At 38.6% G+C, this 14,811-nt stretch overlaps 1 protein-coding gene across 1 annotated transcript in view; it reads left to right on the forward strand.

Moving 5' to 3' along the window:
* LOC102916820 (killer cell immunoglobulin-like receptor 3DS1) overlaps window positions 1–14,602 on the forward strand; it is a 31,684-nt gene extending 17,082 nt beyond the window's left edge. The window contains exons 5-8 of the mRNA XM_076564163.1: window positions 9,938–10,222; window positions 11,371–11,676; window positions 13,372–13,665; window positions 14,544–14,602. Of these exons, the coding sequence (XP_076420278.1) occupies window positions 9,938–10,222; window positions 11,371–11,676; window positions 13,372–13,665; window positions 14,544–14,602 (944 nt within the window). The remainder of the gene's footprint in view (window positions 1–9,937; window positions 10,223–11,370; window positions 11,677–13,371; window positions 13,666–14,543) is intronic.
* Window positions 14,603–14,811: the final 209 nt, after the last annotated feature.

Raw genomic sequence — 14,811 nt, forward strand, 5'->3', positions numbered from 1 at the left:
ACTGAATGGTATTGTATATATATATATATATATATATAATATATATAAATAAATTAGGACTCTGAACCCTGTCCATCAGCTCTCTCCTAGATTGTCCCAGACAAAGCTCTCGGCTGAGTCAGGCATCAACGTATTTTGGATAGACTTTTAATGTCTGGTTGTTCAACACAGGGTTTCTCTGTGTTGCCCTGACTATCTTAGAATTTACTTGGTCGACCAGGCTACCCGTGAACTCAGATATTCACCTGCCTCTGCCTATCATGTGCTGCAATTAAAAGTGTGAGCCATAACACCTGGAAACTCATGACCAGACTTTCTTTCAGCTTCAGGAATTCCACAGACTTTTCTGATCTTATTGTTAGGAACTCTGTCTGCTATAGTTTTTCTGAGAAATTTTTATATACTTCATCTCTGAAGGAGAGTGTTGCTGTCAATTATAGGCACAGTTTTTCTTTTTTCACTCAGCTGGTCATCCTGGTCTCCTGTGTCCTGTAAGTGTTTCCTCAGAAGTCTGACATTAGCTGTACTGGAAGTCACCCATGTTCTTTTCCTCTTTTGTCAATCTGATGTCAGGATCTCTCATGACAATTACATGCTCAGTGATCTTGATGATTTGATTTGAATTTGTTTCATGTAATTTGATCATCTTTAACCTGACCATTTTCAGGTTTCTTCATGTCTCAAGACTGTTGTACAGTAACTTTTCTAAATAAGTTTTTCTCTCCTCTTTTCTAAGCTTTGTTTTCTGTCTTTTTGTAAATATTATACAATTTCTTTGTGAATTTCATATAATATTTTAATAATATTCATTCTGCTCGCAAAATTCATTCTAAATGCAACTTCCATCGTCCCAAGTAAACCTCAATGTTCCTTTAACTTTCTTGAATTTTTATGATTTGTAATTGGGTATTTGGATGGTTTCAATTTATTTTCATTGTATTTTCATTCAGGTTTTGTATTTACATGACATATCATGTAATGCATGATCTAAGCTCACCCATTCTCCTATATTATAATCAAGTAAACTGGTGGAATGTGTGTGTGTGTGTGTGTGTGTGTGTGTGTGTGTGTGTGTGTACATGCACCATGACACTAGTGTGGAGATAGAGGAAAACCTGCTGGAATCAATTTTCTCTTTTCACCATGTGCATCCTGGCAATGGTTTTCAGAGAGTCAAGCTTGACAGAAAGAGCCTTTGCCCACTTAGACATCCAGCTGGCCCATATATTCTTCCAATTCAGCAGCTGATTTTTGTCTGTGGGGGTGGTTTACAAAAATTTTATGTTATTGTTGATTCATTTCAAAATTCAAAATATTTTCTACCCAGAGTTTCTTTTTTTCATAGTTAGATTGCATCTTTTTTCTTTTATAAAAGATGTTTTTCTTTGTAAATTAAATATATGGAGAATTTCATGCATAACTATTATATGTACATCATTTCCACCCCTTGGAATGTATCCAAAGAACGTGACGTTCTATGGCATAAATGTTTGTTCAATCATGTTCTTTGCTGCTCTATTTTCAATAGCCAGGACATGGAAACAACCTGAATGTCCTTCAGCTGATGAATGGATAATGAAATTTTAACCCATGTACACTGTGGAATACTGTTCAAAGATAAATAACAATGAAATTAACATTGATACAGATAGAACCAGGAAATCTCATACTGACCAAGGTAACCCAGACCCAGAAACACGAATAGCATATTTTCTATTTTGTCACTGGATGATAGCTCTAAAGCTGAATCCGTGTGTTTATTCTCCTAAAAATTGACAAGGATTGTTTTTTATTTTTCTCTCATACATTTTATCCCTACCACAGTTTCTCATACATTCATTTCATATTCAGAAAAGAGCAAGGCTCCCTGGGATATTAACAGAGCAAAGCACAAAAAGTAACACTAAGCCTAGGCCCATAAGCTTGTATCAACATTGAACAAGGACACTGTATAAGAGGAACAGGATTCCAAGTGTAGGTATAAGAATCAGAGACAGCACCAACTCCCAATTCTAGGAGTCCAAGAAGAACACCAAGCTGTACATCCATAACACTTATGCAGAGTAACTATCGTAGACCCATACAGGTTCCCTGATGAACTCTGCAGTCTCTGTAACTGAAGGCCATGACCCATTCTTCTTGAATCCTTGGGTCATGTTCTGGTGATGCCTTTGACCTCTTTGGCTCCTAAAATTCTTCCTTGCCCCTCTTATTTGAGCTTCCTGGAGCACTGCCTAATGTTTGGCTGTGGATCTCTGCATCTGCTCCCATCTGCTGATAAATCTGGTTTGATGTTGAGGTCTTTGATCCACTTAGACTTTAGTTTTGAAGGGTAATAGCCTGCTTCTTATATCCCTTTGCTTAGAAATTATTGGACCAGTGCTTTATTCTGAGATATTGAGGTGATGTTTACCTTTGATATTAGTGGTGTTTCTTGTGTGCAACAGAAGGATGGGTCCTGTTTTCACACTATTCTGCTACTCTCGATCTTTTCATGAAGGAATTGTGTCCATTGATACCAAAAATAATAATGACTGATGATTGTTAATTCCTGTTATTTTGGTGGTGGTAGTGGTAGTCTCTCTCTCTCTCTCTCTCTCTCTCTCTCTCTCTCTCTCTCTCTCTCTCTTTCTCTGTGTGTGTGTGTGTGTCTCACTCTCTGTGTGTGTGGGGGAGTTGGCAAATACATTAACATACATGTTCTTCCATCATTTGCCTTTACTAGTGTGAAATTATTTATTTCCTGTTTTTTACATGGGTGTAGTTGAAGTTATTGGGATGGAAATGTCTTTCTAGTATTTCTGGATCTTGAGGTAGATATTGGTCAAATTTGGCTTATATCATGGAATATGTTGCTTTTCCCAGATATGGTGATTGAAAGTTTTGCTGGATAGTAGGTCAAGAACGGTGGTGGGATATTGAGTCTTGGGAAACTGAACCTACTGATTTAGAGAGCTACATGTGGTGGAGGGCAGCCTATCTGTTCTTCATGCTGGTGTGGCCTTCACCTGTTCTTCTGACTGCTCTGGCCTGTCCATGAGCAACAGATATCTGCCCAGGTTTTGTTGGTGATTTCTTAGACTTGTAACTTAATTAAAAACACTCTGGGAATTATTCATCATGGGGTTTATAGGTTTCTCTTTTTTGTGTTTACTTCTTGAGCCTCCCCATTGTTCTCTGTAATGTTTTACGTCTCTGATTTTAATTCTTATGCTCTTATACATGGATGACTGTGCACTATTAATAATAAACTCCTCTGCCATATAAAGGAGTTCACTGTTGGTAAACAGAACTTTACTGTTTAGTATAACTGGTGATAGTAGTCAGGTCAACTTGTTGTAACCCTGGATAGGCTGACTTTGGTGTCAACTTCTGTATTTCAGCTGGGATCCTTCATGTATTTTGAGATCAGACGCTGTTCCCAGATGTACTTCCTGCTGCTTTTTTTTTTCTTTTCCATCACAGGCAATTTATTTTGTTCTATTCATTCACAGTTAATACAGAAAATACTTGGAAACATTTCCATATAATGTTTGACACAGAAATCATCAAATAGAAGTATACAATGTTGACAGGAGGCAGTATGTTTATAATTTATAACCCCAAATGTATTTATAAATTAGAAATGGAAAGATCTACAAATGAAATTATGAAGGTTCACCAAAGTCATTTAATCTGTCAGTTTCTCATTCATTTTTATGTCTTAATAATATTCTATTGTATGAATAAACCACATTTTATTTCTCTCCAGTATTTGATAGCTATTTGAGTTGTTTTAACTTTTTTACTATTAGCAACACACTGCTGTAAACCTTCATGTACATGTTTCATAGGTGCACATTTTCAGTAGTTTGAGGATATATTCCTAAGGGTAGAATTGTTGAGTAACAGAGTAACAATGTTTTGCATTTTGACCAACCACCAAACTGTTTTGCCAAAGTGGCACACCATTTTACAATCTCACCAAATCCTTGTTTTTAAGGCTCTGATTTTTGTACAAAAGCATTCAATCATTCTGTCAGACCAAACCAGGAAAAGTTAGCTATAGTTCAGAGCTGTTCTATTCCATTTACTATGCAAAGCCATTCTTGGCGTTTGCAACTCTCAGCCCTTTTGAGTATTCTTGCAGTGTTCACCTTTTCCTCCACCACTTTTTTTTTCTTCTTTTTTTCTGGTTTATTTCTATCTATTACAAATGTATAAAAAATCCTCCATCAACGCTGCTGTTAGCAGCAGAACCTTGAGAAATATACCTTTGGTTTGCCTCAGAAAAGGAACACATATTGCACTGTAAAGTTTATAAAATTGGCGCAAAACATTGTGATAATGTTACAATACCAGTTTTAAGAGTTCAGTGACTAATGGGGAGCCAATGGGATACATGCAGAACTGTGAAAGCAATCTCACTTAGCCAGCTATACACGTAGACTGTAAATCTACATTCAGATCATTTCTGAACTAAGACTATCATCTCAGTTTATCTGTTGAGGTCAACCAGGAAACCCTAGAATATACCTTGATTTTTGCAAAAAACAAAATAGGGGGAGGGGTTTCTTCAGCATTTCAGTCCACGAGTAACAGTATCCTAACAGGCAAAGTGTTCTCTCACTGTCAACATAGAATGAACTGCTGCTGGAGGTCAACTTGGGCTTTAATTTGCATTAGCACTTACATGCATAGTAGTCCAAGTTGTTGACCTCATGACTTTAAAAAGTAACTCTAAAAAAGTACAATGGCCCTTCTTGGAAGACTAAAGAAAGACATCCAGCCACAGTTGTAAAAAGTCTCATCAAAACAATATACCCTTTTATGAAATACGCCTAATTTAAAAAAAAAGTAGCCCCAAATAAGAAGCAGCTCTGAAAAAGAAAATATAACTTAAGATATTTGAAAAAAACAAGGTGAATACAGGTTCAAAAATAATTAAGATACATTTTCTTAAGGCTACCTAGAATTAGGCTTTAAAGAATTCTACCATTTCAAGTTTACCACTAGTTACTAGATACCTATTTACAAACAAGATGTTCACCTTTTTTGTTTCTTTATCAAGAGAAAAATCTACCTTCAGACTATGAGGGTGGTGATGGGGAGGAACTAGAAAACAAGATTCAAACAATCCCATGCAAATATCACATTTTTCAAATGGAAGAACTCCAAACTGCACTAGAAGTTCCAATCACTAAGACACTTTCCATTGAAATGATTTAAGTACAACTACATGGCACCAAGGTTTAGGCCTAATATAGGCCTGACAACCAAGTCCTTGTTTTCTGGAAGAAAGGCCTCAAAAGTCCCACACAATTCCACATAACAATACTTCAAAGATCAGTTAGGTTTTCCTTTCCTTAATATTTTTGTTTTTGACTTCTAATCTTAAAGACTAGATTAAAACTTAGCTCATTTCCCAGAAGGCATTGCTTCCCTTTGCTCTATGAAAGAGTCCACCAAGACTTCTTCCTCAAAACCATCTAGCCCCCAGCCTCCAGCCTGTGCTTGTGATGCATCTTTCTCAACATCCTGATAAGGTAATGTAGGTAAAATATGCTCATAAACATTAAAACTAGTTGTTAGAAAGACATAACTAGCTTTAAGTTTTAGAACATAAATACTTGCAGCTTAATCTGCACTGACAATGATTGTCGAAGCCTAGAATTCAACATTTATAAATTCTCATTCACACACACAAAACACACTATTATCACACAACTTGTATGTTGAGAGAATCTTCTGCTTTTTAAATCTTTGGCCTCCCAGTCAATCCCAAGTTCAACCAACTATTCCAAGTTCTGGTAGTTACCTGGACCACTGAGCATTGCCACAAGACTTCTTCTCTTTTGAAACATCCTTTTTCTCTAGATATTAGGATAGCTACACCAGCTTGTTTCTTCTGTGGTGTATGTTGGTGTGGGATTATCTATTGCTTGATTTTTCATGGATGTGTTTAGCTTCTTTGGGTTGAATTTTCCCTTCTAGTGCTTTCTGTAGGGCTGGGTTTGTAGACAGGTATTGATTAAATCTGGTTTTATCCTGGAATATTTTGTTTACTCCGCCTATGGTGATTAAGAGTTTTGCTGGGTATAATAGTCTGGGTTGGCATCCGTGGTCTCTTAGTGTCTGCATGAGATTTGTCCATGATCTTCTAGCTTTCATAGTCTCTATTGAGTAGTCTGGTGTTATTCTGATGGGTTTACCTTTATATGTTACTTGGTCTTTTTCCTTTGCAGCTCTTAATATTTTTTCTTTGTTCTGTGTGTTTAGTGTTTTGATTATTATGTGGCGAGGGGACTTTTTTTTTGGATCCAGCCTATTCGGTGTTCTGTAAGCTTCTTGTATCTTCATAGGTATTTCTTTCTTTAGGTTAGGAAAGTTTTCTTCTATGATTTTGTTGAATATATTTTCTGTGCCTTTGAGTTGGTATTCTTCTCCTTCTTCTATCCCTATTATTCTTAGGTTTGGTCTTTTCATGGTGTCCCAAATTTCCTGGATGTTTTGTGTTAGGACTTTTTTGTCTTTAGTGTTTTCTTTGACTGATGAATCTATTTTCTCTATCGTGTCTTCAGTGTCAGAAATTCTCTGTTCCATCTCTTGCAATCGGTTGGTTATGCTTGTTTCTGTAGTTCCTGTTCGTTTTGTCAGGATTTCTATTTCCAGCATTCCCTCAGCATGTGTTTTCTTTATTGTCTCAAATTCATTTTTCAGATCTTGGAATGTTTCTTTCATCTGTTTAATTGCTTTTTCTTGGCTTGATTTGATTTCTTCCCATTTTTTGTTCATTTTTTCTTCCATTTCTTTAAGGGAGTTTTTTATTTCCTCTTTAAGGGAAGTTTTTATTTCCTCTTTAAGAGAGTTTTTCATTTCCTCTTTAAAGAAAGTTTTTATTTCCTCTTTAAGGTAGTTTTTCATTTCCTCTTTAAGGAAAGTTTTTATTTCCTCATTGAGGGAATGTTTTATTTCTTCTTTAAGGGCCTCTATCGTCTTCTTAAAGTCATTTTTAGGGTTGATTTCTTCTGTTTCTTCTGCCATGGTATGTTTAGGTCTTGCAGGTGTAGAATCACTAGGTTCTGATGTTGCCATATAGGTCTTTATGTTGTTGCCTGTATTTTTGCACTGGCGTCTACTCATCTTTTCCTCTGTGCGGTGCAGGTGGTGTCTGTGTCTGAGAGTGCCTCTCTTGTTCTAATTTTTAGTCTTGGTTTAGTAGGGGTTCTTGGTTAAATTGGTGCTATTGGGCTGTTTCTTCAGGGACAGCTGATTTCAGTTGGTGAATTATATACTTATGATTCTGGTGATCTGGTTTAGTGGCTGGGTAGCGCCTTCTTCTGTGTTCCCAGGTCACGTTTTGTTCATTTGTCAACTCCTCAGCTGATCTTGTTTCTTCAGACTTCAAACTGTAGGCATCTGAATCCTCTCCCAGATGGGTTTCAGCTGAGCAGGGTAGTCTCACCAACACCTTCAAGTTGTTGGGTTTCACAGGATCAGCAGTTGGGCCCTGGGTTGTCCCCAGATGGAGTGCCCAGACTCGCCCTGGTTCTGACCCACGGAGATAGCCTCTTCCCCAGGTGTTGGGGCTAGGGGCTTCCCCGTTCCAAGCTGTGTCTGCCCCTCTCCGTCCCCGGGCCTGTCCACCCCTGTGGCCCGCTGCCACAGGCCCACTTGTGTCCGCTTGTCTCCTCTGCCAGGCCTGTATGGCCCTGTCAGCTGCCGCTGAGTCTGTCTGCCTCTGCAGACGGCCAACGGGCCTGTATGTCTCTGCCGGCTGACACTGCGGGCCTACCTACCTCCGTCTGTCACTGCTGCCGGGCCCATCCACCTCTGCGAACTGCCACCGGGCCTGTATGTCTCTGCCGGTTGCCACCGCGGGCCTGTATGTCCCTGTCAGCCGCTGCCACGGGGCCCTTACACCTCCGCAAGTCGCCGACCTGCGTCCGCCTGTCTCTGCCGCGTGGCCCGTCTACTTCTGTGGACCGCCGCCGGGCCTGAATGTCTCTGTCGGCCTCCTCCGCTGGGCCCGTCCACCTCAGTCTGCTTATCTCCGCTGCAGGGCCTGTCCACCTCTGTGGACCACCACTGGGCCTGAATGTCTCCGCCAGCTGCCGCCGGGACTGAATGTCCCTGTCGGCCACTGCCGCCGGACTCGTCTACCTCTGCGGGCCGCTGCCACAGGCCTACCTGCGTCTGCTTGTCTCTGCCATCTTGCACTTCCTGCTGCTTTAAGGGGCCTCAAAACACTCTGCAATGAAGAATAGTCCCTGGCTAGGGTCTATGATGACTGCTGTGTGGCCAGTGTTGCAAGATGTCTACCCAACCTGACTGGTAGTATACCTTGGAATCTACATAGTTGAGAATACTGAGACTAGCTGTTGTCTCATTCCTCAGGAATATCCACAAGGTGGATACAGATAAATGAACAAGATTCATGGGCTGACCATTATGAGTCCAAATCCATTCTAAATACAAATAAACAAGGTGCTGAGCAATACTAGACTCCCAATATTTCACATAAGGAGTCTTGAAATGAAGAAGGAAATATCTATCAGCCTCTAGCTTATCACCTGAGTGTAGAAACATAAGCCTGTATAAACTCTGCGAATAAAAATTTTTACAAAAGTACATAACAGGCAAAGTGGTTCAAAAGACTCATTCCTCATGATTGTGCTAGATCTTCTCAATCATGTGGTCCTGGCTGCTATCTCTCCATCATCCATGAGTTTTGGAATATTCATGATATAATTCTCATCTCAATATTGTTAGATTTCCAGAGTTGGTGAATCTAGAACTGTCATTTTCTGCTCCCTTTGTGGCATCATCTCAATCACACTAACCTTTCCTTCTACACTTCTGGTGTAATTTTTTTTAATTAAAATGTTTTCATGATGAAATTTACTTCATGATTCCAAATTCAAAATCCTCAGTTACAATATCTTAACATGAAAGATATATCATATATATGATATGTTAGATAACATGTGCAGTCTTTTGTCTTAGGGTTTCTATTGATGTGAAGAGACAACATGACCATGGAAATTCTTATAAAGAGAAACATCTGATTGGGCTTAACCTACAGTTTAGAGTTTTAGTCCATTAAAATAATGGTAGAAAACCTAGCAGTGTGTAGGCAGTCATGATGATGATGCTTGAGAAGGAGCAGAAATTTCTGCATTTTGATCCACTAGCAGCAGACTGAGACTGTGTTTCACACTGTTAATAGCTTGAGCATAAGAGTCCACAAAACGTGCCTCCAAAATGACACACTTCCTCCACCAAGGCCACACCTACTCCAATGAGGCCATACCTCCTACTGGTGATATTACCTATGTGCCGTGCAATTAAACAGAAGAGTCTATAGGGAACATAACTATTCTAAAAACCACAGTCTCTCACACTCATCACTTCAAAATGGCCCTCTGTGTACAACAGATACAAATCTACTCACCTCATGAGAGAAATCCATGGCAGAGCAAACAGTGATTGCACCAAAGCATAACTCTGTGAATCTATGGGTTTACTGTGTTACTAATAGCAATGTGGATCAGGGGTTACTAACAGAAACAAGGATGATTCAAACCTCACTTAAAACACACCCTAATATGAGTGATTATCATGAAGCCAAAAGCCTGGAGCTCAGTGCACAACTTGCAGGCAGCCCAACAGGTCTCAGACATTAGCACTCAGAGCTCAGCTGGTCCAGGGTCTCACTCTTTCTATAGAATTAGGAATGCCCACTGATGACTCTTGAATGTTTCACCTTTCCATGACATAGAAAGTTTGTTTACTTTCTTAATCTCCTGAACATCTCAGCCACTTACATTGAAGAAGGGATGTATCAAATCAGAGAAAAGTGTTATTCAAAGTACATCAAAGAAGAGAAAAATTGGAGATTTAGCTCTCAGGGATGAAGGAGCATCATTAAATATTTTCTCTGTGCACCCCTCTGCAGGATATCATGACAAGCCTTCACTCTCTGCCTGGCCAAGCCATATTGTTCCTTTGGGACAGCATGTGGAACTTCAATGTGACTCTCCTAGTGACTATTACACATTCAAGTTATACAAAGAACTTGGTAATCCTATCCCTCTAATCCAGGAAAGACCATCCCAGAAGAAATTTGTCTTTGGACCTGTGACAACAGAACATGCAGGGACATACAGATGCTATGGTTTGAATTATCATTACGCTATTAAAATTTCAGCCAACAGTGATCCTGTGAAGATCATAATTTCAGGTTCGAGATGATGTTTTGAATGCCTTTCATTTCCCCAAAACTCCCAACCTTGGAATTTTCAGAAACAGTGTTACTAAGAGGTTTGGACATATAAAGGAGTATTCAACACAGAAAAATAGATAATGTTCTGGGTATAATACAATATACAAGGTTATACATTTTTTAGTCCCTAAGGCTTCCTGTGTGTTAAATAAGTCAAGGAAAATTGGGCTGGAAGATGGAACTCAGATTTTTAACAGTTGATATCAGGATGTAAGAATATCCTGAATTATTTCAGGTCTGTAGAACTACAAGGGTTGGTGTAACAAAATAAGGAAAAATTCAGTTGTGGGCCAAAGAAATCATCATGAGACAGACACCCTGTCACTAACACTAAACATGGATGAAGGGTCCAAGTGGCAAGGAATGCATGAGGCTCTAGAAGCTGGAAGGTAAAAACAAACACTTTCCTAGGGATTTCAGTAGATATAATCTCAAGAAACCTGATTTATGCCATTTGAGCTTTTCAGAATTCTGATCTCCACAATAATTGTATTCTGTTTAAGAATCAAATTTGTTGTAATTTGTTATGTTAGCAACTGGAAAATAATATAGGAACTCATGCCAAGGGCAAATTAAGATGGAGGAAAGGGATGCTCTGAGAGCAGTAAAACCAGGATGCTAATTCATCAACGTGTTAGAGTAAACAATATTCATGATCCTGGATCAGGAATGCCTTATAGGGGTTTGAACCACAGTGAGAGCTAGAAGTCATTCCCTCATAACTATGTTCAATACTAATTCCTTTATCCTGCCAAGGTTTATACTTAATCCAAAGTTGCATAAAGAAGACACATAAAGCAGCCTGGTGTGAAGCTTGCGATGTTTCCTGCACTTTCCAGACTTAGAAAAAAACAATAGGGCCTATGGAAGTAGTACTCAAAAGACACATTCTCATAACAAGCCAGTGGGAAGATATTGTACTAATCCTAGACTCAAATAAGTGGGAAATGGACACAAAGATGGAGGAGTCTGTGTCCAGAGTAGAAGTAGACAAAAACAAGTAAACTGGAGTACTAACAGGGAGAACAGACCAATTGAGAGGGAACCATGTGTCTTCAAGGACATAGAGATTTTGATCAGGTTCGTACAATTTTTTTTATTCTTAGGAGTCTACAGGAAGCCTTTCCTCTTGGCCTTACAACCTCCCCTGGTGAATTTAGGAGAGAAAGTGACACTGGAGTGTTATTCAGAGATTATGTTTGAAACCTTCATTTTGACTTCCCATAAAAATGGAACAATCAAAGACTCTTTCAAGCTTTCTGCAGAACATCATCTAGGGGGTTCCCAAGCCAACTTCTCAATAGGTCCTGTGACACCTGATGATGCTGAGACATACACATGCTATGGATCCTTCAATCACTCCCCATATGAGTGGTCTGAATCCAGTGACCCCATTGACATAAAGATCACAGGTAAGAACATGTTACCTGCTCATCATTCTCTTTGTGATACAGAAAAATATTCTATACACTAAAAACTATGGGAGGTCACCAGAAAAAGGAGTGTAAATAATTTATATAAAGGCAACCTTGTTAAGTATCTTACTGGCATAGACAATGAAAAGAAATTCACAAGAACAGACCCTTGGTTATAACAAAAAACACAGATACAGGGAAGTGCAAAGGAATCATAAGTAGATATAAACAGAAAATGACAATTAGGCAAGAATAATATGAACCAGAGAGAATGAAGTCTCTCTACTGACATTCAGAAAATTATTGACTTCTACCTCTATAAGAAGTCTGTCAAGACAGCCAGACAGATCATGTGTCTGACCTGAGTCCAAATACTTAACTGGGCTGGTACTTAATGAGCCTTTAAGCCTTCACACAGGTGGAACCCAGGAAGGACTGAAAATTACTAAACATGGAATGTGTGCTAAGAGAAAATCTACAAAAAGACAGAAGCCTGCATGGAAACTTTGATAGTAGAGATGGAAAAATTAGAGCAGATATTAAATATTTCAAGAAAGAGCTTGTCAGACACATGATATGTCTGGCTCTCTTGGTAGAAGACTTATAAAGGCAGAAGCAAAAAACAAATTCTGAACTAAGTGCTTAGGAAGCAGATGACAGATCACACTTGAGCAGTACACACACTAAGAGGAACAAGAGAGGAAAGATCACCGTGGACAATGTTCATAAGAAATATAGAATTTTATGAAGTATTATATACTTTGAAAAGAGAGATTAATTATCACAGATATGTAAACAGATACAAGAATGAAAAACAGAATGACATTAGATTCTAGATTTTTATTATACATAGGATGGCAACGTTATAGGTCATGAATTTAGCAAGTGACCAAGGAAGAAAAATTTAATAGAGAGGGGTGGGAGAGAAATGAAAGACATGTGACATGGAGGAGGAAATGAGGGGAATAAAGAGATCAGCAATGCTATACAAGGGAGGGAAGAGGGAAGAAAATGAACAAAAGGAACTGTATGAGGATAATATAATGAAGACTGCTACTTGGTATGCTAATTAAAACAAAATCATAAGTAACTCTAATTGAACCCCTTTACTTGTAAAACAATTGGAAAAAAAGGAAAGTATAGAGAAGACCAATTAGAAAAATGATTGTGATTAGTGTTTGAGGGGCAAGAAAGAATAATAACATTAATATTGTTAATAGTATACATCTATAAATATATGTAACAACAATTTTTAAGAACATTAAATGATATAAGTACATTAAATGATATAGGTCAATTTCAAAAATTAAGAAATAATTTCAAAACAAGCATAAAAATATATTATGTATGAATATGAATACTTCATTATGAAGGTTAATGTTAGATAAAATTAATTATGCTCATAAAAACAAACTTTAAAAGACAGATGGAATGAACCAATGCCAATACAGGCATAAAATGTCAATGAGCAAAAATTGGCATAAAATATTTGAGTACCAGTGAGGTCATAGACTAAAGATGGTAACGTAAAAATAGAGAGAATGAGAGAAACAGAGGAGAGGAGAAATGGAGACATAGAGAGGAGGATATGGTAAGAGGCAAACAGAGATCAATGAAATAGAAGCAGGCAGAGGGAGCACTGAGGAGTGAATGAACACTGGTAACTAACTATCTCTGCCTCTTTTCTCTCAGGTTTATACAAGAAACCTTCTCTGTCAGCCCTGATGGGTCCTGTGGTGATGTCAGGAGAAAACATGACCTTGACCTGTTTCTCTGACCTTCAATTTGACATGTTCCATCTGTCCAGGGAAGGGGTACCCAAGCGACATGGGCTGCCTTCAGTGCAGATCCACAGTGGGACATTCCAGGCCAGCTTCCATCTTGGTCCTGTGGTCCAGGCAGGGAACTATAGATGCTATGGCTCTTTCAGGAACTCTTCCCATCTGTGGTCAACTCCAAGTGACCCCTTGTACCTTCCTGTCACAGGTAAGAGAAATTCATATATACTTTATATCTTGTGACTAATGAAATTCTGAAGCCATGTCTCAGAATCCTCCAATCGATGATAGAGAGAAAGTAGCATTGGGAGCTCCAAAGGACTGCTGTGAGTACTAATGTCATGTGTATGGAATTAAACATATATATGTGTGTGTATGTTACATTTATATATGTGTGTATGCATATGTGATGTGTATATATGTACATGTATGTATATATGTATGTGTATATATGAGATGTGTACATATATAAGTGAATATGCATAGCTTTAGCCATATATGTAACAATAATTTTCAATGAAAAAGAGGATATCAATTTAAGAATGTTGTGAGGTTATGAGAAAGCTTGGAGGAAGGGTTGCTGGGAGGGACTGGAGAGAGGAAAGGGTGGGGAAAGAGAAAGATTTATATTTCAACTGAAAATCTTTTGTTAAAAAACATTTAATTTGGGACTTGGTAGCAGACTACAAAATAACAGACAGACAGCTGACTGAACACGTCTTATATGACTTATATACATCCATACTGGGATATCTATGAATAGAGGTAGATATTGTAATGTGTCAGGACAGACACATTAGGGATGAGGTTCATATCAGTTTGGGCAGAGCAGAGATAGAACAGCCCTCTTGAACTCTTGCTCACATATATCTTCCCACAGCAGTCCTATGAATCATCAAAACTTGAAATCCAAAGAGAGAGCCAACACCTAGAAGCAATCCACTAAATGTCATCCTATAACTCTACAGGCTCACCACTAAGAGGTGGAGTGGGTGGTGGTCACTGTCCAAAATTAAAAAAACTTTCCTTAAGGGGAAGGCAGACAGCCTCTAATGAACTTTCTCCCTCTCCTGTCCCCTTCTCTAGGTAACTCAACAAGAAATTGCACTTCATGCACAGAAGTAGACTCCACAAAGGGTGAGTAATTAATTCCTCTTCTATTGTGGAAACTTAGAGACCCAAAGCTCTTTAGTTTATTTCTATTTCAACTCCCATCTTGACTCTCAGTTCTTATCATCATCTCCCCTCTCTGATTCTTGATCTTATCAACATTAGATGTTATTTAGAACAGCATAGGGAATATAAGGACTATTCATCTCTAATTTCTGTACCTGAGACCGTGGTGAGTGAAAAG

Source organism: Peromyscus maniculatus, chromosome 1, assembly GCF_049852395.1.
Source record: "Peromyscus maniculatus bairdii isolate BWxNUB_F1_BW_parent chromosome 1, HU_Pman_BW_mat_3.1, whole genome shotgun sequence".
NCBI lineage: Eukaryota > Metazoa > Chordata > Mammalia > Rodentia > Cricetidae > Peromyscus > Peromyscus maniculatus.